The 23450-nt window shown below is 37.2% G+C and overlaps 6 protein-coding genes and 1 long non-coding RNA gene across 9 annotated transcripts; 4 read left to right on the top strand and 3 right to left on the bottom strand.

The window, feature by feature from the left end:
• Positions 1–1314, top strand: LOC124404368 (isopentenyl-diphosphate Delta-isomerase 1). Its single transcript, XM_046878453.1, has 2 exons — positions 1–567; positions 674–1314. Exons 1-2 carry the CDS (start codon positions 289–291, stop codon positions 1133–1135), a joined length of 741 nt encoding a protein of 246 aa, XP_046734409.1. The 5' UTR covers positions 1–288; the 3' UTR covers positions 1136–1314.
• A 505-nt stretch (positions 1315–1819) lies between these two features.
• On the top strand, positions 1820–5821 carry LOC124404330 (dolichyl-diphosphooligosaccharide--protein glycosyltransferase subunit STT3B). Of its 2 annotated transcripts, none has more exons than XM_046878380.1 (7): positions 1820–2171; positions 2603–3301; positions 3419–3729; positions 3843–4386; positions 4500–4961; positions 5053–5143; positions 5249–5821. In XM_046878380.1, the coding sequence occupies exons 1-7, from the start codon at positions 1951–1953 to the stop codon at positions 5273–5275; spliced, it is 2355 nt and encodes a 784-aa protein (XP_046734336.1). In that variant the 5' UTR covers positions 1820–1950; the 3' UTR covers positions 5276–5821. The 2 variants fall into 2 exon arrangements, with proteins under 2 accessions (XP_046734336.1, XP_046734335.1); XM_046878379.1 differs by having other exon boundaries at positions 1821–2171; positions 5284–5821.
• On the bottom strand, positions 2034–7239 carry LOC124404383. The gene is made up of 3 exons (XR_006929002.1): positions 7131–7239; positions 4782–5213; positions 2034–2043 (listed from the first exon to the last, which is right to left on the bottom strand). It is a non-coding gene; the product is annotated as an uncharacterized LOC124404383 (long non-coding RNA).
• A 336-nt stretch (positions 7240–7575) lies between these two features.
• Positions 7576–12382, top strand: LOC124404346 (INO80 complex subunit D). 2 transcript variants are annotated; one of them, XM_046878411.1, is made up of 3 exons: positions 7576–7924; positions 8474–10039; positions 11272–12382. In XM_046878411.1, the coding sequence occupies exons 2-3, from the start codon at positions 8701–8703 to the stop codon at positions 11436–11438; spliced, it is 1506 nt and encodes a 501-aa protein (XP_046734367.1). In that variant the 5' UTR covers positions 7576–7924; positions 8474–8700; the 3' UTR covers positions 11439–12382. The 2 variants fall into 2 exon arrangements, with proteins under 2 accessions (XP_046734367.1, XP_046734366.1); XM_046878410.1 differs by having other exon boundaries at positions 7576–7929.
• A 903-nt stretch (positions 12383–13285) lies between these two features.
• Positions 13286–17069, bottom strand: LOC124404350. Its single transcript, XM_046878420.1, has 6 exons — positions 16747–17069; positions 16349–16484; positions 15716–16229; positions 15221–15427; positions 14777–15021; positions 13286–13861 (listed from the first exon to the last, which is right to left on the bottom strand). Exons 1-6 carry the CDS (start codon positions 16818–16820, stop codon positions 13649–13651), a joined length of 1389 nt encoding a protein of 462 aa, XP_046734376.1. The 5' UTR covers positions 16821–17069; the 3' UTR covers positions 13286–13648.
• Positions 17070–17453: 384 nt separating this feature from the next.
• LOC124404365 (39S ribosomal protein L9, mitochondrial) lies at positions 17454–18481 on the bottom strand. The gene is made up of 2 exons (XM_046878448.1): positions 18289–18481; positions 17454–18202 (listed from the first exon to the last, which is right to left on the bottom strand). The coding sequence occupies exons 1-2, from the start codon at positions 18382–18384 to the stop codon at positions 17501–17503; spliced, it is 798 nt and encodes a 265-aa protein (XP_046734404.1). The 5' UTR covers positions 18385–18481; the 3' UTR covers positions 17454–17500.
• A 669-nt stretch (positions 18482–19150) lies between these two features.
• LOC124404326 (E3 ubiquitin-protein ligase ZNF598) lies at positions 19151–23244 on the top strand. Its single transcript, XM_046878369.1, has 2 exons — positions 19151–20311; positions 20460–23244. Exons 1-2 carry the CDS (start codon positions 19895–19897, stop codon positions 22863–22865), a joined length of 2823 nt encoding a protein of 940 aa, XP_046734325.1. The 5' UTR covers positions 19151–19894; the 3' UTR covers positions 22866–23244.
• The last annotated feature ends 206 nt before the right edge of the window (positions 23245–23450 follow it).

Below are 23450 nucleotides of genomic sequence, written 5' to 3'. Positions count from 1 at the left end.
TGCATGCGTGTCAAACTGTCAAATGTGTCGCAATGCATAACAATTCGTATTCATTCTTATTGTGTACTGAAGACGTCATTTAGAAATATGAATAAGTAGATAAGAATTCATGAAAGTAGAATTATTGTATAAAGGCTATCGAGTCGCGATCTATCGCTGCAAACCGCAAAACAACGTTGAAAGTATAGGAAGAAACGAACCCTGTGCGTTTCTATAACCTGTGACGAAATTTTACTATCCTTTAAACGAACATATCGAGAGAATATCGTGTTATAAATTTTACACGTAATGCTTGCCACAAGTAGAGAAGTTCGTCGTATAGCGAGGGAAACACTCTTTGGAACCTTGCGACGTTATGCCAAAATGCAGACAGCTACTCTGCAAGAAGCTGCACTCGAAGAACGATGCATTCTAGTCGATAGCCAAGATCGTCCTCTTGGAGAAGCTTCCAAGAGAGATTGCCATCGCGTCGGTCAAGACGGTAGTATCCCTCTTCACAGAGCGTTCAGCATATTTCTTTTCAATCAAAAAGGGGACTTGTTACTCCAAAAACGATCGGCAAACAAGGTGAGTTTCAGCTCTTAGTAAACTCACGATTGATCAAATTTTTACCAACCTCTCATTCAATAATTTAAACAGTCTACTTTTTATTTGCACTATCAATTTTTTTCAGGTCACTTTCCCAGCTCATTATACGAACACATGCTGCAGTCATCCTCTGGCGGAGATACCTGAAGAAATGGAGGAACGAAATGTACTAGGTATTCGAAAAGCTGCTCAACGCCGGCTTTCTTACGAATTGGGAATTCCCGCTAATCAGGTTCAGCCGAACGACTTCACGTACCTCACCAGGATTCATTATCACGATATTGGGGACGGTCACTGGGGCGAGCATGAGATAGACTACATATTATTTCTTCAAAAGGCGAACATAACTCTTGATCCTAATGCTGATGAGGTCAGTGAAGTTCGTTGGGTCTCCAGGCGACAGATGCCAGATTTCTTGAAACTCGTGGACTGCCCTCTCACTCCGTGGTTTCAACTTATCCTTACACATAGACTACCCCTTTGGTGGGACAATCTTCAGGCTCTTGAAAAACTGCAGGATCATACTCACATACAGCGTTTTGAATGATGTACTTTTAAAACGTTTCTGAATCTCTCACGAAGTTGAGCAAATTTTGTACATACCTTGATGCAAATGGTATTACATATATCATTCGCAGTGCATAGTATCAAATTATGTAACATACGTTGAGCTAAGTATGTGTAATTGATAATTCTATTCAACAACAAGCATAATATCAGAGTTTTCTAATTGAATAGCAAGAGGCAATATAAAAATTCTGTCCTAGACTAGTATATAAATTGTATTTTTGTATTTAACATAAATAATCTGACTCTGTATAATAAAAAATGTTATTATATTTAATAATGAAAAAAAATATTTCAAAACCCATACCTCAAACCTATCTCCCAAGGCTAATTGTAAGTTATGCAATGTTATACACTCTACTTGATATAATGTATACCCATGATTAAAATAAGATTAGGTAAAAAATGATCTATAAATAATTAACATCTGTTCTACGTTCACATATATAAATAAATAAAAAGTATCAAGTTTGATAAACGAATGTGTATTATGCATGCGGAAGTTTATGTTATGAAATTTTTTTTATGATTTCAAAGTAAAAGCGGGACTAGCCTAGTTTCCTTTCAGCTTCTGTTTACATTTCGCAGGCCTTGATCTAGGGATGTTTTTTAGCGTTGGCCATCATGCGGATAGTTGACGTGTCGTTCGTGGTGTCGTTACTTTCGTCGTGTGGTCTGCTTTGCTTGCGTGTCGTGCGGGGACCGGTGTTTTGTGCGCGTATGGCGGTGTTGGTGATAAGTCTTGTATTCAGGTAAAATTTTTAAGGATAAGAGAGTGACCGAGGTTGTTAAAAAATGCTGCCTTCGAAGGCGAACGCACCGTACGCGAAGAAAGTCCTGTTCCCCGACAAACAGCCGACTAATTCACGACAGGTGAAGAGTTCAACGCTAACTAAATTCGGTCTAAGTTCGTTGATCACCTTTACCGTTTTGCTCCTCGCTTGGATATCGGGATTCGCTTCCCGATTATTCGCTGTTATTCGTTTCGAGAGCATTATCCATGAGTTTGACCCATGGTACGTACAACTTCATCACATAATTTCCACTTTCTACCTCTCTCATTTCACTAAATTCTATGGAAACAGTCGCCTCCCGATAACCAACTCTATATCAGGTTATATATATCCATATCAGTTATTATAGACTGATTTCAAGTAATTAAATTACTCTCCATTTCAACACCTCCTCACTCAGCAATTGTTCTTGCCTTCTTTACCAATTAAGTGAGAAGAAACTTTTTATCGCTGACCTTATCAGATCCTTTCACCACTTCAAATCTCTTGCTCTTACAACATTGACTCTGAAAGCTGGTATTGTTTATGTGAACCCCCTAATCATTTTGAGTTATCTGATGAAGATAATATGAGAAAAATAACCATGTAGATTGAAAAATATTTTTTTCACACAGGATTCAGTATTTTAATAAAATTTATCTTTCTTGTTAAAGGTTCAATTATCGAGCAACGGCATACATGGTACAACATGGATTTTATAATTTTCTGAACTGGTTTGACGAAAGAGCATGGTACCCGCTGGGTCGTATCGTTGGTGGGACGGTCTACCCAGGTCTTATGATAACATCTGGGTCAATACACTACATTCTCCACTCCCTCAACATTCCTGTGCACATAAGAGACATTTGCGTGTTTTTGGCACCAGTTTTCAGCGGCCTAACCGCCATATCAACCTACTTCTTGACCAAAGAATTATGGAGTGCTGGAGCCGGTTTATTTGCCGCTTGCTTTATAGCTATCGTTCCTGGATATATATCCAGGTCCGTAGCCGGCAGTTACGACAATGAGGGCATTGCCATATTTGCCTTGCAATTCACTTACTACCTTTGGGTAAAGTCGGTTAAGACTGGCTCGATATTTTGGGCTGTTCTTACTGCCCTATCCTACTTTTACATGGTGTCTGCCTGGGGAGGATATGTTTTTATCATAAACTTAATCCCACTTCACGTATTTGCACTGTTGGTCATGAATCGGTACAGCAATCGGCTTTTCACAAGCTATACAACATTCTACATTCTTGGTCTACTGCTCAGTATGCAAATACCATTTGTTGGCTTTCAACCGATAAGAACTTCCGAACACATGGCTGCTGGAGGTGTGTTTGGTCTACTGATCTTTGTCGCAGTTTTCAGGTAATACAATCAACAAGGAACTTCAAATTGAATCAGTTTTGTCACAGAAATTAAAGACAAAACTCGATAATTTTACACTGCAAAAAACCTCATGCTAATCATATGCTGCGCTTCCAGGTATCTTCGAACAATGCTGACCAAGTCTGAGATGAAGTACTTTGGTGGTTTTGTAACTCTTACAGCAGCAGCCCTTCTGCTCATTCTAATTGTTCTCACTTACTCGGGACTCGTTGCTCCTTGGAGTGGACGATTTTACTCCCTATGGGACACAGGATACGCTAAAATTCATATTCCCATAATTGCCTCTGTCTCTGAACATCAACCTACCACATGGTTCAGCTTCTTCTTTGACCTGCATATTTTGGTTACCACCTTTCCCGTTGGGTTGTGGTACTGTATCAAGCATATTAATGACGAACGCGTTTTTGGTAAGTTGGTTCGAGTCTTCACTCTTGAATATCGTTTATCAAAAATTAAACTCTATGATCTGGGAGTGCAGAATATTTTAAATCTAATACGAATTCCCTTGAATTTGTTACAGTGGTTTTATATGCTATAAGCGCTGTGTACTTTGCCGGTGTTATGGTACGGTTGATGCTTACTCTGACGCCGGTCGTATGTATGTTGGCTGGAGTAGCTTTTAGCGGTTTACTGGAATTGTTTTTAAAAGAGGAGGATAAAGAGGGAAGTGATCGAGAAGGTGGAGAGGGAAGCGAGGAGGAGAGCGAGGAAGAAACAGAGCGAAGCCCTGGACGTGCCTTATATGATAAAGCGGGAAAACTGCGGCGCATGAAACACGAGAGACCAAAAGGTTCAGGCGACGGACTCGGAGCAAATCTCCGTAACGGTGTCGTCATTGGAATTTCGATGCTACTAATGATGTTCACTGTTCATTGTACCTGGGTGACGAGTAACGCATATTCTAGTCCTTCTATAGTTCTGGCATCCTACAGCAATGACGGTGGTCGATCAATACTCGATGATTTCCGAGAGGCATACTACTGGCTTGCCCAAAATACACCAAACGACGCAAGAGTAATGAGCTGGTGGGATTACGGCTATCAAATAGCGGGCATGGCCAATAGGTGAAGATATTAATTTTTCTATTCGCTGTTCAGGTCTATGATATTTTACTCCATTTAAACTTTGTTGCTGTGAAAGATCAGTAATTGTTAAATTCAATAATATTCACCAACAGGACAACACTTGTGGACAATAATACATGGAACAACTCGCACATAGCTTTAGTGGGCAAGGCTATGAGTTCGAATGAGAGTGCTGCTTACGATATAATGACAACGTTGGATGTAGATTATGTGCTGGTTATATTTGGTGGGATGATCGGTTACTCTGGCGACGACATAAATAAATTTTTATGGATGGTTCGTATAGCCGAGGGTGAACATCCGCAAGATATTAGGGAAAGCGACTACTTTACAGAGCGCGGAGAATTTAGAGTTGATTCGGAGGGCTCTCCTACTCTGCTCAATTCCCTTATGTACAAACTGAGTTATTATCGATTTGGAGAAGTCAAGATCGACTATCGCTCTCCCGCAGGCTTTGATCGTACTCGTAACGCGGAAATAGGCAACAAAAACTTTCAACTCACATATTTGGACGAAGCATATACCACTGAGCATTGGCTTGTTAGGATTTACAGGTGATTATTCCATATTTTCAGCTACGTATGTTGAAACTCCCTCTGCTATATTCATTTGAGTTGGTATATTTTTTTATGTTTTTTTCCACAGAGTGAAGAAACCAGAGGAGTTTAATCGACCCAGAATCCCAATAGCAGAGCGCACGATTAATCGAAGAACGAGTTCATTTCTCAGCAAAAAGGTGAGCATTATGTTTCTTAGAAACGATTTCAGAGACATTTTTTGACATGTCCGTCGTATCGTTTGGTTCTCTGTAACAAATACACCAGATGATCCAGAAGCGTAGTTGAAATTATGGGGGGCTGGAAATTGATGTTACAGACAGCGCGTCGCAAGAAGGGACTGATCAAGGGTCGACCCACCGTTGTAAAGGGGCAAAAGCCGCAGAAAAGAACTACTACGTAACGCAATAACCGTCTGAAGTTCTTCCCAAACAAACTTGGACGATAATTTCGAAAATAATAAAAAAATTTAAAAAACAAACAAACCAACATCACCGTCCCCCTCACTTATTAGGAGTTTGAACACCTTTCTATGCATAATTCTGACCAGTGGTGTACATGAGAAATAAAAGACTACTGTGTAACGCAAAATTAAAAGAGAAGAAAAACGAGCGAGAAAGAGAGATAGAGTGAGAGAGAGAAAAGTACAGAATGAATTGTGGTGTAACTATCAATTAATGAACTCTTTTCATCACGTGTTACGAATTGTATTTATTTATACTTGCTAATGTAACATTGTAAATTCGACATCGAAGATTAATTTGCTTAGTCGTATCATGCCACCAACATTTTCTGTAGAAGAAATATACGAACTGAAAGTAGATGGATACAACATACGATTGATTTATTGACAATATTGATCATATCATAATAACTTTAACCATCACAGAAGTTTGTATTTTTAATTAACATGAAACTATTGCAATTCAATCTGAATCGAGAAATGATGTCAAGTTAGTTTATTATGAATGAATAAAAATCTAATTCAATAGGATCCTGCTTCATTAACTGATTGAAGTATTATTTGCAAAATGCTTACTTCTGAAATACTTAATCGCCAAAAATCTTCAAATATCTTTAAACATTGATTTTAATTGTTTTCAGGCTGGTTATTATTTTCTATGTATTAATGTTGTACGCGTGAGGTGGCATGTTGCTGACTTTGTATTCACGTATTATAGTATATGTATACATGTGTTCTCAGTTGAAAAAATAATTGTGTTTGTGATAACAATACGGTCATATGACAGATTTGCGAGTGTATATTTTGCCATTTCAATATGGTTAGTAGATCAGAAATACAATTGATTAAGATTCTCTTTTTGTATTAATCTGTTATTTCTCCCCAAAATTAATCATTACCTCTAGCTGTAGTCTCTTTAAATTTACAGTATATCGGGAAATGTTTTTTTATCTCGAAAGGTTTGTCACGGTTGATATCGAGTTTTAATGTAATCAAACTAAAAATAGCTTATTTTACATACTATAATTATAATATAATAGAATATTATACCACAACTTTTTTCCAGTTTTCAGCTGTTGAACTAGTGAACTCCATTCTAAAAAGAAAACTCGAATCAGATAGTAGATTATTTATTTTTATAAAAGACCGTATTCAAAAATTTGTGAAGTCGTAAAATCTTACACGTGAAATTACTAATGATAGACTCAATCGAAAACAATGTTATTAGATGAGAACTAGTATTTTTATAAAATTCAAATAGAAGATATTTGAATGATAAAATCAATGACTAATGATTGAATATAAATTTGATAACATTTCGTTTGTAACTTTCACTAAACTGGATGTATCATATAACAGATAACGTTATTAAGTATGTAATTTGGTCCAAAAGTTTCAGACCGGGACTTGGCTGTATCACAATTTGACCAACAAATATGCAAGTCTTTTGATGTGACTGCCGTGAGTGAGATATTTGTGACTTATTATCATGCTATTATGTCATTTTACTGATAAACAACTGCATGCCATAAAGTGTTATTACTACGCAGTGAATAAATATCGGTGCATGTATGTAGGCATACAAAAGATGAATTCATCATGGCATAGACATACGGATCTGAATGATTATATTGCAAATTATACCTCGTCACATTTTCATCCGACGAATCTACTGCAAGATCTACATTCACAAAAACAATTACCATAATTTTTATAGTATCCTTCGTAACGATGTTGTTAATCGATATAGGTTATGTTTCCCCAACTGTCAAAATCAGCTGATTCGTTATTGGCATCACTGTAACCTTATGGCAGAGTGAGCAATACTAAGAAAAAAATTTCTAGTCACTGCGTAAATGTTTCTCCTAGTTAAAAATACACAATAAACACGTGGGTGCCACCTTGCTCAATAATTCTCGTTAATAAGATACTTTAAAATTGAGTGAATTAATATTAAAATTCGTGCATATCAAAAATTATATAAGAATCGTTCGAAGTTATCACCTATATCGAAAATAGTATTAATAATAATTATGAACACGAGAACGAGTTGGCGTAATGATTAAACATCCTCACCCGGCGTTGAAATCCTAATATTATTAAATTCAGTCTGCATTTAACGCGTCATGATAGATACAATTTGGAGACTAGTCGTCGGCGGTCATAATGTTAACGAATGAGAATAAACCAAATGAATCGTAAATCGTAATAAAATAATGTAGTTTATTGAAAAATTTGTTTTTTCCGCCCTTATAGGCAAAGCTCAGGGAATTTTAAGCCCGCATGGCGACTACTGTCAGCAGCGGCCATTTTGCTGCCTTCACATCTGACATGTCTTTCTAATGTTATTATCGATGCATACTGGGTTTTGTGCTTATGCCTCTATAATTCTTATTAAAAATTGTGCATTCGGACTAAGTATCGAGTGTTTTTGATCATTTCATACGGCGGAAGCGAGGCCCGATGAAATCTGTTTGACTCACGACCTTGGCGAAGCGTACAGTAAATAAATATACCACACTCGAGTATCCAGTTGAATTATTCACACACGCACACACAACACACACACCAGCAATATTTTGGAGCCTAAATTTTGATGAGTAAAAAATAGAGATACTTTTCAAACCGTGTCAGAGCTTTAACTTGGATCGATCATCCACTGGTGTTAAAGTGCCTTGCATTTATAATTTGTATGAAGAATGAAAAAAAAAGTGAACATAACCAAAAATCAGTGACCTGCCCCAACGTCAAAAGTTTTAATCGAGATGTCAACCCAGAGGCAACGCTTAATCTTGACTAAATAATGATTCCGTCTTTCTGTGCGCTTGATAATCTCCATTTATTCTGGTACCCCAACTTGTGTTTGTAAAAAAACAACCGACATAATATCAAAGATACAAAATGTGTATTTAAACCGAAGACAGATTGGCTAGGCTCACGTTTTCAAGTACTGTGATCATAGATTGAGTTGATCTTGGTTTACTTGCACAGTAAAGTATAAAATGCATCGCATGAAACTATCGTAATTAATATTGGATATCCTCAGGGTGTAGGAAACTCAAGACAAGGAACGAAGATGTTGCATGGATCGGCGTGGATAGCCAATGCTGATAACGTGTTCGTTGTGCATACAAAAGGCACTACACATACGGCGTAATCCAAGTCTTATCCCGAGGAGTGCGGGTGAATTTTTTGATCATTTGGGGATGCAGGTGGAACGGAGGAAAGCAGACGAAGCATTCGGCGAAGTTACCTCGCCTCCTGTGCTCAATCATGGACAATAAGTTGAAGTTTTCAGACCGGCTGAAGGCTCTGCTCAAAACTGAGGCTCGCCAAGAAGTCGATCCCTACGTATTTAACGAGCCAGAGCCCCTCGCCGCTATAAACAGTAGGAATGTCAAAAACCAATCTTCCAAGAATTCCAAGCCCAGTCTAAACCATAAAATAGTTAAGAACCACAGGGCCAAAGGCAAATGTACAAAACAGAGGGTCAAACCTGAGTCCGGATCGGTGGCTGTCTCAAGAATAGAGAACAGAGACAAAGAATCCGAGGTCGACGTCGAGGGAACAGAACAGGGTCTCGAGCTCAGGTTTTCGAATTCTATCCATAGGAAGCAAAGACACCTTGAAAACCTGCTTAGGTTGAAGCCGAAAAGACACAGACGAGACCACATGCTTCTTTACTATCCTAGAGCTGGAGACGAGATGTCAGACAGCGACTCGAGCGGGGATGAAACTGCAGTATATCAGCGGCACTGGTTCTCGGTCGAAAATACAAGCGGCGTGAACAGATCTGCCCGATTATCGCAGCTACGGTCTCAGCTCAGACGACGACTGGCTCAGCTACAGAAGAGTAGACCCGAATCCGAAAGCCAGTTGCAAGAGAAGGCGCAGTGTTTGCTGGAGGCTGCTTGGAGAGATCCTGAAGCAACAGCCCGAGCCTTGTATGATTCACCGGGGAGCAGTAAAGCGGTCGATAGTCCTCTTCTGGTCGGCACTTTGTGCGGCGTTGAAGGCTGCTGCCAGATATCATTGCCGTGCACGCGCCACTGTTCGCGTCACATAATGATCAATGGGGATCAACTTCTGTTCGAGCATTGCACGGCAAAGTTTAGCGACAACACGCAGTGCTGTATACCGGTATTTGACGTAGCACACGAACTACCCCTTTGCCCTGAACACGCGAGAAAGAGGGACAATTATCACCGCAAAGCTCAAGAATCGAAACCCAAAAAAGCAAGGAAAAAACCCACATCTCCAACTATATCGAGACCGAAGCCTAAAGCCAGACCTAAGAAACGAAAGAGACCGTCATGTAGTAGATCCGAGACTAAAAATTGCGGCGTTATTCAAGATCAGAATCATTTCGTGAACCAGATCGGTACCAGCGATAATCACACAAAGACTTTGAACAATTTAAATGCCCCTCAAGGTACTTCGCACTCTTCGGGCCTCAATTTGGGCCTTGGTCTTGGATCCCTTGGTCTTGGGACAGCGCTCAAGGCTGATCTCGGTGATCATGAAGTATTCGCCTCCCTCGATCCGGCCGAACATGATTTTGGCAACGTTCTCAATAACTTGCCCGCCGACGCGTTCAATGACTTATTTATTGGTAATACATGTTAATAAATAATACAACAAATGAAATCATTTCTTTCGTTTATGCTATGTGTTCAAGTTACGTTTATTTATAGAAACAGATTGTTTTTTCTATATCTGTGAAGCGGTTTTAATCTAATATTTATTTATCGGTATCTTTTCAATTTGTTTGCAACAATTTTGGTATTTATTTATACAGTTATCGGATAAAATATTTCAAGGACTGTTAATAAGTCATTCTCTGTTGATATCTTCAAGTAATTCTTTGAAATCAATTGAAATCACAATTTTGCATTACTTAGTGCATACAATACAACTTCAAAATAAGCAAATTGGTCAAATGAAATATATATTTTTTTTAATTGCTGTTGCTAAAGACTCCAAGAACTGTCGAAGAATAATTGTCTAACAATCTTCTAGTCATTCTGGACACGCATCACAATGGACATGAGAAAATTCGAATTCTAAGGAATTGTTACTTTAGTAGCCTGCATGTGTAGTCGAAACAAGATTGGTAGCAAAATGAAACAAAATGCTGCGGCCATTAAGAAACCGAGAAAGTTGTCTAAGAATATTTCTGCAGAAGCAAAAATGTGCAATGCTATGTTATTTACGTATCCTGCTATGATGAACTGAATGTTGGAAATGAATGTGTAAAGGAATCAGGGATAAAAAGCCTTTAGTCGTCATTATTTTAACGATCTCATGAAGAGCATGCAGTCTATGTTTTAACTTTGGAGGTGCATGTAGAAAATTTAACAAAAAATAATTTGCCTTTTTTAGTCTAACGTTAATCCCACCAAAATCTGAGCTAGAGTGAAATGATTTTGAAGTCGTGCCTAAGTCAACTTATTCTTTAATATCATTTAATTAATGTACAACACAATCGTCTCGTATAACTGGGACAAAAAATATACAGATACTTCCGAAAGATGTAATCTTAAAAACTTAGGCACAGTAGATTTGGGTGATTAAAGGTAATAAGAATGGTAAATACCTTTTCTGAAGCACGCTAGTAGTAAATACTGTGCTGAACGTCCTTATTGTGTATCAATAAATAAAGGTCAGATAGTATTTGATAAATTCTCTCTTTCTTTCTTTCTCTCACTTTTTTGGTCTCTTTATCTGTAGCGGATCATGGTGTTGCTGCAATTCTCAATAGTTAATGTTAACTAATAGAAGAAAAATACGAATGAAAGTAAAAAGCGTGTGTCTGATAAAACTTTCGGCAATGTTTTGTTCCAGAGAGCAGAAATGGGGAGTACGAGCCTTCAAGAGAAGAGGAAGAAGAGCTGGAGCGGGCTTTGGAAGCAGTGGATAAAGATGTTCGCAATTTAGAGCGCATGGGTCAAAGTCACGGTCTATTAGAGCCTGCTTTGCTTGCCCAGCTCATGTCCGACATTGCTTCGTAGCCCCCTCCACCCCTCGCACCTCATTAATGCAACCCTGAAATGATTAGGTTCGCCCGTGTTCCTTATAACGTAGAAAAAATGCTGTTTGTGTCTGTGCTCGAAAAATGAAATGTTGTACTACTAACTGTGGATGTATAGTTATTACAATTTCTGAATATTGTTAAAGAGTGGTATCTATATTGGATGAGTATAACTAAGCTCAGTCGGAGTAGTGCGAACAAGAGGATAAGTGTTTTATCATATTTTGAGGATGTTTGATTATACCAATAATTACAGTTAGTGATAAAAATTTCGTTTCCAATCTTAAGTTTACGAACTTGGTAATATTGTACGAAATTTTTTATTCAAAATATGACTAAGATGCCCTTTTGTTCTCATTATACCTGATGGTTAATCAGCAAGGAGATATTTTCTAATTTTCCTTCTTTAGAAGTAATAATTCTTCATCTTATAATCATTATGGAATCGGATCAGCTGCACCGTTGCACAGACACACGACTGAATTGATAAGAAGCGTACCTCATACACATAACACATCTGTTTTATCAATCGTGATTCATGCATCAAAATGTTATAATTAATAATATTAATATGAACGCATAACGATCGATATTTTCGCCAGATCCACGCTGTATTATATTCATCTAGACAATTATTAATTATTTGTTAGTTACAATTAAACAATAGTATAACAATGAGAAATTCAAATGGAGTGTCAAGTTGCAAGAATTGTAAATTGCAACCTTTGCTAACGTCCGCGCAAAGTCTTTCTCACCCGTTTAAACGAAAGAATGGGTATTTCTTTTCTAGTTTCATTATTTTGAATGGGGATCAAACTTTCAGAATTGTTAGATAGTCGCTATTTATTTATTGAAACACTGCAAATCAAATATTGGTGTAAATTATTTGATTAAAACTACACTGGCGCTACGTCGGGAGGTTTTGTGTAAAAAAAAAAAACAGTGTAAGGAAAATTGAATAAAATTTCACAGTTTTGAAAGATCGTTCCTCCAGATATGATTGCGGTAGTGCAACACCACAAGGTGCATCAAAATAAATTTGTTATACGAATTAAATATATGTTGCGTGCAAGCGAAAGTAAAACTAGTAACCAGTGAGACTCCATATTGGAGGTTCAATACTGTTGTATCCTTACTGTTAACGGTTACAGCTATATTTAATTGAATAGTTGGCAGTTATATTATCATTAATGGGAAATAAGAATGTCACACACGAACGTAGCACCATTGTCCGCTGCTCCAATGTACCTATATGTTTATGTCTTGTAACATATTATAATTACTACTCTGATTAGGCAGTACCAATTATAATAAGCATATTTTTTACATTGCCTCATAGCACTTAGTCATATCTTTCCCCATTTCACACATTTATTTTATACAAAGAAAAAAAGAGAAAGAAAAACTAACAGCGCATTTTCATAAAGCTAATTGATTATCTCCGCACATTGACAATCCCATTTCTGACTCATCGGTTCTATCATTCATATGCAACAAAGTTCAAATTAATTTTTTGCTTCAACAATTACCGACCATATTTTCATCAACTGATTTCCATACTCAAAAAAAAACTCGTTATTAAATGCTACAGAGGCTAATTATTCTGGTGCAAGTTCAGGATCCGAACGTTACACGGCTCGATAGCTAAAATTTATAGTAATTCGCGCCCTGATTGTGACAAAATAGGTGAGCAAGTGAGGCCAAAGTTCGTAACTTTGAATAAGTAATGCAGAATCACTGAAACTTTTAACAATGTACGTATTAGTCAAATGACAAAATCATCAGAAGACTAGAACAATTTTCACATGATATTTTTCATAGTATTGAATTGAATGTTGAAAACATGATTATATCAAACTTATCGTAATCAAGTTTACAATGATACTTGTGATTTTTATGAGGTATGGATCTCTTGAAACTGAATGTCTTAAATTGACTTTGACATATTTTTCATTCAAAACCAAGAATCGCTTATGAACTGTATACAATAATGATTTAAGCTTTCCTGTCTAAAGATGAAAATTGATTCGATTCTGACAATAAACAATTGCATATGCTGTTACGGTAGATAATTCAATGGATTTAGAGGCAAGAAAACTCACATTGTAAATTTGAAGCAAAAAATACGTAGGAAATGCCCCAGTTCATACCGCTGCGGTATTGATACGATTTTTATAAAACTATTTGGAATTATTGTTCGTTGGCTTCTATAGAGGCAATATCGGTATAATTCTTATTGGAGCAGTTGACAGCTCTGGCAATCCACTTTTTCCGCGCAACTTCTCTTGCTGCCTGACTACCCCCACATTTCACCGAGCCAGGTTCAACTGGATACTCAGCAATTAATTCTGGATCATCTCCAAACGTTGGCATACTTATAATTTCGTGCAGCTCATGTAATTGCTGAAAACATTAACATTCTCGAGTTACGTTTTTCGCAGTAGCATCGAAATATGTACCTGAAAGCCACAGAGTCCTAACTCCAATTTTAATTAGTTGAATTGAACAATGGGACACTCGATCAAATTATGTATCGATTATACAGTTAAGATTTTATATATCTTCACTCCCTGCTAAGAAACGTTAAAAGGTTTTATTTTTTGTCCATGCGTGAAATTGTATCACGTTTCTCATCTTGTTTCTCGATTTATTTTTTCTCCAATTATGAAAGTCATACTGAAATACGTAATCGTCACCTACTATTCGTTGATAAATTGAATAGATGTCAATTAAGCAGCCTCATAATTGTATCCTATGACCACTTGCTACAGAGACAGAGAAAAGTTCCCACGAATAGCAACATCAAATGGTCGACGAAATCTTTGAAGAAGTTACTAGAAATTAAAATTGTATGCTATAACGTTGCAAGATTTTGTTCATTAATGATTTCAGCTTTTCATTCCTAATTTTTAAACGTGGATCTCTAAGTCACTGCCAAATACGATGAAAACAGTAATAGAATATTACCTGTTACAGTACCTACGCTAGTTTAGATTCGATAAAAATTCTTCATTCATTAAACAAGTTAATATTATAAGGTATTCATGTATAAATTATTCATCTAATTATTATTAATATGCATAGAGAAATAAACACGAGTAATTAAAAACAGGATTTGAACAAAGCTTCTTAGATCTCCCAACATGGAACTGAAAATGTGGAGTTAGAATTCTATGGATTTCACGACAAATAATATTTAAATCCATACTCTGTTCACTGTGTCTAAAGTGAAATTGTGGAGTATGTAGTACATTAGAATGAAAATATAGCTGTGGATATTGGCAATCAGAATGAAACCTACGTTTCGTATCAACTCACAATTCTCTTTTGGACTCCCTCAGAGTCCCTCTTTTCCCATTTCTCTTTTTCCAAGTCAACGTTCGTCTGATCATCTGGCTTATCTTCATCCATGTTCGTACGTATAAGCATCATATCATAATCCGTACGCGGTTGACCTAAGATACCTACTGCAATTCCTAAGTCTCGTAACTCAGCTTCATCCGCCAGTAAAGCTTTTTCTAAATATTCAATTCTTGGGTCATGTGTTTCAAAATACGGAATTCCTATAATTCGACACATATTTCATCATCATTTAAAAAATTCCACTCGTTTGACATAACAGTCATTTTGATGTAAAAAAAAATAGAATTTTAAGTCAGTTAAACTATATTCATATTTGTCAGTTTATTTAGGTATGCTGATTAACGTTTCTTAGTTTTTGAGCTTCGTAAGTTCTGTAATATGCAATGTGAACGCTATTACCTATAGATAAGACACGATAGTCACAGATTGTGTTTATGATTTGATAAGGCAAGGGCGAGTTTCTTAGGAGCGTCCTCTTAGCAGGTATTTTGGGCCCCTGCAAAACGCGAATCTCATCCTCAGACATAGTATCTGTAATTAAACTGCCGCACAAACGTTTTGCTGTGTTGAAAGAATCTGTTCTGAACAATCGATGCATCTCTATTTCTGAAATATGAGTATATACAATATTCATATTAGGTATCACGGGCAATAGAGAGCGTGACAGAATGCTTCATAAAATCTACTGCATACAGTAAGTGCTCTTCAATCACATTTATTTACATGTGCAGGCCGACCTATGAAATTTAATACAACAACTAATTTGACCATTAAGTTTGGCTGTAAAAAACAGAAATTGAAAATCTCTATTCCAAATTTTTGGGATAGTACAATAACTAAAGAGAAATTGTTTGAAGAAAAGAATATTTTTCATCGCAAAAAGTAGTGACCAACCAATGAGACATGAGTGTTTTCTTTGTAGAGCAATCCAGACGACTTTATGCGACATCCTGATTAGAGTTTCAAAAATTCTCAGATCTTTTTCTCCTTGCGACTGTCCAGACGGTTCTTCACTGGGTGATTTTTTATTAACAACCATGTGGTGGTACGGGAGACTGTCCTTGGCTCCAATCAATATATCGCAATATTCTCGACCGACCAGAGATCGCAAATTCTGCATTTCATCGCTCTGCCTCAACTGCCCACCCGATGCTAGAGGATTTGGAGCTTTTTTTGCTGTGGCTGCTCGCTTCTGGCACAAATCTTCCCATACTTCTATGTAATGTTGGAAATAGATTATAAGAGACCTCAAAAATCGATCCACCACCGGCTCATGAAAGAAGTTGATAAACTCTAAACTGATGGGATTTATCGCCAGGAATATCACAATATCTTTAATATCTTGAAGAGTAATCACATTTGGTTCGGTAGGTGCAACTTTTCTCATGAAGTTCCTCCTAAATTGCATCTGTTAAAATATCATATAGTGAATGATCATGGATCTAGCACAGCGATTCAAGCAATGTCAGAAGGCTTGTGTCGTTCAACTAACATGTTTCCTTTTAAGACCATTTTGACTATTTTTACCTTATCGTCCGGACTTAAAGTTTCAGCAAATTTCAATTCTAGATAGGTATGTGGACAGTAGACATCGGATTTTTTCGATTTTTGAGGATGTTTTCTGTGACCATTGCCTGCTTGTTCACTCTCTTGTTTCGGTGCTCTGCTGTGATATTATCAATGTGCATAAAAATCGTAACAAGAATATATGCCATAGGCAAGATCGATCTAATTTGTACTAATAAGATCATATCTTAACGTTGAGTCATTAGCTAATTTGTGAACCAGTTATACTAGTGGATACTTTAAAAATATCACACGATTTGTGAATTCATTTATTCTGTTTGACAATATTGAAATTGCTGAATTCAATTTATGTAGAAGCTGGGCTAAGTAATGGTAATCAATTTGACTTCGGAACAAACCCCAATAAATACAAGCAGTAGTTGCCTTCGTCCCATACAAATCTTTTTTCACATGGAATAACAGCCGCCTGCATAGTTAATGTTTTATATACGTTCGAATCTAGTTAAAAATTAACACGAATGAAAAATTCTGTTTGAATGAAGCTGAAAAGAAAACATCACACTGTAGAGCATGAACTGCACTGAGTATTGATCAAATAATAGTCGCCCTGAATTTGAGCTACAGCACTATCATGATATAATGAATTCTGTTTTGTTGTATGAAATGATACCTTACAAAGGTAAGTTTGATTTGTGGAATAGTGTAGAAGAAGAATATAATATAATACCTCGCTGCTTGCTTCCTTTAAAGCATATTCATGTGAACTCGAATGAGATTGAGTAACTCGTAACATGGTAAAACAATATATAAGATCAAAATGCAGTTACTTCCAACTGTTCAAGATTTAGGGGATGTAGAAAACTAGTTTCAATCGTAACATTAAATATTTGAATACTTTATTTTTCATTCGCTCTCTCCTAAAAAATGTAATACTTGAAGTAACTGGACTTTATGTTCACATTTAGTTGTGTGAATAGTATGAACTTCAACCTCACGTAATCGCACGTGTTCGTATAAAGTGATACCAAATATTGAAATAATATTATTATTGGACATCATATGATTTGGGAAATAATAATGAATAAGAAATGAATGATCAAATATGTTTAGACTTCATACTTTTATTAACAATTACGGGATTCTCACAATAGACTAAATACGACTTTTAGATTCCTTAAAGAAGATTCCTGGTATTGTATCTAAGATAGCTTTATCTTCAGGAAAAATGGGTTCTGCAGTATCTTTGTAATACTCATCAGGCACTGTGAACTTCTTTTTATCAATTTGATATAATCTACATTTTACTTTGACCTGTTCTTTTTTATTTATTGTAACGGTAATGTAAAAGTCTTTTCCCTCTATTGAAGGATTTGGTCCTGAAATTGGTTTATCGGGAAGTGTTATAGATTCATCTTGCAGGTGAAATCCAGATCTGCGAAGCCATGTTCTGATATGCCATTTTTCCAACACCCATGCATTGGTATTTGACATTAGAACAGGCACTATCCTAGTCGAAAAAACTTTAATCAGACGTTCCACATAAGGACTGCTGTATTTACGGTCCTGATCATCTGCAGTCGCTTTAATCGAATCAATATTTTCCGGAGTCGCATATGATGCTAATCCTGGCAATAAAAGCTTGTTATAAGCTTTATTACGTGGAATTGTAACTAAGTCTCCTTTGTCACCCAGGCCTTCGACGTACGATGTCAAAATCAATTGCAAATCTGGCTTCTTGCGGGTATTGGTATCCTCGATAAGGTCATAAACAAAGTGTCTTCCTCTGAGGACTTTCGCTGGACCATTTTTCTTTGCGAGGCCAGGAGGCGTTCTCCTCTTCAGTATAAATGTGTTCTGAAGTAATCACAATTTCACATACATGTTATATATACGTAATGTGAACAAATCTAACGTTTGAGGTTACGATACGCATTTCTTACCCGTGTTTGTTGTGATAGAAAACCATTATACGCGGCCAAAAATGGGGAAGACAAGTAATGAAGATTCTTTGACAAGTTCACCGAACTATTCCACATTTTTTTAATTAAATTCCCTCAATAAGAGAGGGTCCAATTTATAAGAAATCAACTTTAGGAATTAGGTACCTAACTAGCCGGTCAGGCGAATAATATAATATATGAATGATAAACAACTGTTACCGACGGAGAGAACAGTATCTGCAGAGCCTACATCAGTGATCTCTAATACGGACTAGACAAACTTCTGGAACTAGTGCCTAACTCACAGATTTCTATGTGTGTATATATAGAAATCTATGGCCTAACTACACTCGTTTTATTGGTTTTTCTGTATTCTTTTCGAAAATTTTTACAGATAATTCAGAGTCTACTAAAAGTTGTATGTATGTCCATTGAACACCAAAAAATGAGCAGCAAACTATTTTGCATATCACTGTCAAACACCAAAAGATAACCAAAAAACGATTAAAAAATAAATCAACTCATTTGGGTGCAATTGTCATGATCCTGTCGAACGAGTCGGTATGTGCGGGAACTGCAATTATCCTCAGAGCCATTTGGCGGATCACTCCAGACTTGCAACGGATTTGTTAAGAAGATTTATCTAGGGTCTGCCGTCTTTGCAAATATCTCTGGTCAACGCCCAAACAAGTAGTGCTAATCGTACAATACCATACAATTATGTATTATAAATAGAGTAATGTTCAGAATGATTAATTGGGTAGTCAGTAAAAATAACACACGCGGGGAATAACGCAGCTCAGCTTTGTTGTTTTTTTAAGATCTTGATTTGAATTTCGTTGAGTTATACAAGAGAAAAGATAAGGATAATGACTCAAGGCCACTCAGAATGATTTGAATTGTGCCACGCGAACGGCAGTACGATCGCCACCGACGACTAGAAATGCATTACACATTTCCGGTTTATTACGGTCAATTCGTGGATCTACTTTTTGAGTGGAAAAAAAGTATATTTTCAAAAGTAATTAGTTGGAAAAAAAAATCAAAAGAAAAAAAAAAATCTCACCAGACTGTGCGGGAAATTCGGAGAATTCCTAAATTTTGAAAAATATCAAATTACGGAAATGCGAAAGGCCTGCGAGGAGTAATACATCAAACTGTTATAACCTTGTTACATTGGGGACATCTTACCATCTGTTTCCTCCAAAAATTTGTCAACTCTGTGTCTATTTTGAGATACGAATTATTCGAAGAACCTAATACATAGTTCACTAAATTGTGAATTTCAGTACGATTTCGAAACTTCTGTAAATCGTACAGCCTGCCAAACCGATCCAGCATCACTTCTTATTACTATACATTATACACGCTGCATCGTATCTGTAACAATTTCATTGAAAGGTTCTCTGGCGCAAATATCAAACGTCGTAACCTTAAGTCAAAGAATTCATCCTGTTATATTGAACGTCTACGTCTTGTCACTGTCTCTTCTGAAAAGAACTGAACCCATATGTAAATGACAAAATAACGAAATTGTAACTGATCTGAGACAAGAAAGTACAATTCCGATACAGATAATTATAAAATTGTCAAACTGGAGCCAAAGATGTCAAAATCACTAGATAACAGCAATACAGACAACGCTTGCGTTGTATGTTTTAAAAATGTTGAGATTTACAGCATTGGAATGTGCGAACATCCAGTTTGTCACGATTGCAGTACTCGGATGAGAGTTCTGTGTTGCCAGAATGAGTGTCCTATATGCCGTCAAGACTTGCCAAAGGTTGTATTTACCAGAGAAGTCAAGCCGTTCCGTCACTTGCGAAAAGGAAACCTTTTAGATAAAAGATACAACATTTATTTTGACGATGAAGATATACAAGAGAGATTCATCAAGTTACTCGCACATTCTTGTGACATTTGCAAAGAGAGACAAGTATTCAGTAACTTCAACAGCCTCAAGGATCACATGAGGAGATTTCATGAATTACATTATTGCGATCTGTGTGTTGAAAATTTGAAGGTATTATTCCCAGAAAATTTTTTCATATCAAACTTTCAAATTCAATTCATATTCAAAAGAAATTTAAAATATATTTAATCATATACTCAAGAAACTGACTGCAAAATACTTGAATCTAAATTATATACCTACGTGTTTCTATTCACAGATTTTCTCCCATGAGAGACGGTGTTATACAAGGTCAGACCTCGCCCAACATCGAAGGAAAGGAGATGTGGATGATAAAAGTCACAAGGGACATCCGCTGTGCGAGTTTTGCGATCAGCGTTATATGGACAATGACGAATTGTTCCGTCATTTACGAAGAGATCACTTGTACTGTCATTTCTGCGACGCCGACGGATTGCACCAGTATTACAGCTCCTACGACTACCTCAGAGATCACTTTAGGCTTGAGCATTTCCTGTGCGAGGAGGGTCCTTGTGCGGAAGAAAAATTCACCTGCGTATTTAGATCCGATATTGATTTGAAAGCACACAAGGCTAGCATTCATGGTAAACAAATGGGAAAAGCAGCTGCTAAACAGGCTAGGACTTTGGAGCTGGAATTCACTTTAGCACCACGAGGTGATAGCAGAAACAATCGAAGGATGCCGGGAAGTTCGTCAACAACTAGAAATTCCAGGGATCACAACAGTAACAGGGATTACAATAATCGGGAATATAATAACAGAGATTATCAGCAGGAAGCTGGGGCAGTTGGTGGAGTTGATTATTTTCTGACCACAAATGAACCAACCTACGTAAGGCAACCTTCTGTTGATGTTCAAAGCACTCAAGAGTTTCCTACGTTGGGCAACGCAACACCAGTGGTTCCGAGCCTAGGTCAAACAAAGGGCAGAGGAAACCTCACGATACGAAGCACAGTGAGATCCAAGACTTTGGATGTAACTGACGAAAACTTTCCTGCTCTGGGTCCGGAGGCTTCTAGTGCCACCGGGACTATTTCGAAAACTGTTAATCTGAGTGTCTCTAGTTCGAACAAGCCTGGTCCAAGTACGCCGCAACGTCAACAGAGCGCTACTCCAAACGTATCCATTCATGTCAATCATAAGCCAAATGGTACTGTAACTACCAGAGTCTCGGGACCTAATATTAGAATTCGGCCCGCTCAACTGTCACGAGATTCTGATTTTCCAGCATTGGGAAATCCTGAACCTAGTACAAACCTAAACACGGCGCAATGGACGAAAGTTACCTGTACGAAGACACCACAAAATGTTGTTCCCAAGTCTAAAAAAGTTGCACCACCACCGCTGGCACCTTCGCCTCCTATAGCATCCGGCAAAGATTTTCCAAGTCTATCCAAATCATCGAAATCCAAAAAGCAATCAAGTATTTCTGTTGTACCATCGACACCTGCATGGGTTCAACCGCAGACATCCGAAACGAACAGTGCGAAGGCTATGAGTGATTCTACTAAAGGAAAAACCAAAAAGAAAAAAGCTAAGCAGATCTCAAATAGTAATAATTCTAGCGGCAACGAATCTAGCAGTTCAAAATCCAATTCAAACAAAGATAGAGAATCATCTAAGAATGCAGAGGATATGGTGAAAAGAGAAAACGGAGCATTGAAAAATTCGATCGGTGAACCTAAGAAAGTTGAAGAAGTTAAACGTGGTGGTGGAATGTCGAAAAGTAAAGCAGCATCGGCAATGGTCTCTGAGGAACTCAAGCAGGATGAAGAGGTGCCTCAGAAAGATAACGAGCAATGTAAGAAAGAGAAAAAGAAATCGAAAAATGCTTCGCAAATCAATGCCAGCTCCATGGACAACACATTCGCCTCAGCCAATTCAGCAAATGGGAATAGTAGTACAGTTAATGCTCAGCCAAATACGGTCCAGAGAAAACGATCGGAGTTAAAAATTGATAGCCTGAAATCAACAAACAATAATACCAATTTTGAGGATTTTCCAGCCTTAGGATCTTTTCCAACTAGACCCCCAGGGTTTACAGAACCTCCCCCAGGTTTTGGATCAGCTCCGCCACCTCCGCCAGGATTCTTTGTCACACTTAATAGTGTTCAACGTCCGCAAAGTAATGGCTTGACCTTCACAAATAGTTCAGGTCAAAGTTATTCCATTTTACCGAACAACGACAAGCAGCAAGATAAAAACTACGAATATGTACCGCCTCCAGATTTTTCCAAGAGAAATAAAAATCTAGTTGCCAAGGTCGGCGAAGAACTTGGTGTTTCAGAAGCGATAGAAGAGTTTCGGTATCTTAGCGGACTCTTCAGACAGGGTACTTGCAATGCTCAAGATTATTACAGTCGTTGTCGCGACTCGATGGGTATGTCAGCATTTGGAACGATATTTCCCGAACTTCTGGTTCTTTTGCCAGATATTAGCAAACAACAAGAATTATTCAAGGTACATAAAAAAGAATCTGGTTCAAAACTCAAAGGGTTAGACGTGTGTGCAACTTGTGCCCAAGTTGTAAAAAGCGGCTCTGACTTGAGAGCTCACTTATCAAGTCACGCCCTGGAAAATCATTTCCCTGTTCTTGGAAAAGTAGCACCTATCCAACAAAGTAACAGTTGGGTGAGAAAATGAGAAAATGAAAATCTCATATGTGCAAACATCATAAAGAACCTGTAGATTATTGTAAGATTGTTTAAAAGATGAATGCACAACCCTGCAGTTTATTTGATCTTAACATGCGCTCGATTTTTGGATATTGCTAATTCTAGTCTATCGAAATTTTAACACCATACATAAGATGCACTACTCAAATTTTCTAAAATATTCATACAATAAAAATGAAAATGGTTCATGGAATATGGATAAATTTCATATTTTCTCACTTGTTCTGAAAATACACGGAGCCGACATTTAATTGAAAGTTCATTGAGCATTGTGCAGCTTTTAGCAATAACTATAAGAATTTCGTTATCAAGATATTAAGTAAAAGCTCAATCAACAACTATAGATGGAAAAAATATACAAGGAAATACAAATAGACGTGGACACTGCCAGTGAATGAAATATATTATGTCAATACATTGTTGACTATGTCCATCATCTACGAAATGAAGCATTTTTTTCTTTCTAATTTGGTCAAGTTTTCGTTTTGCTGTTAAATAATTAACAAAGTTCTGAGCAAAGAACAGAATGCAATTTCTTTATATATTCATTTTC

The sequence above is a fragment of the Diprion similis genome, chromosome 3, assembly GCF_021155765.1.
Source record: "Diprion similis isolate iyDipSimi1 chromosome 3, iyDipSimi1.1, whole genome shotgun sequence".
Lineage (NCBI taxonomy): Eukaryota > Metazoa > Arthropoda > Insecta > Hymenoptera > Diprionidae > Diprion > Diprion similis.
Note: the sequence above shows the minus strand (reverse complement) of the source record. Positions and strands in the feature narration are given on the sequence as shown.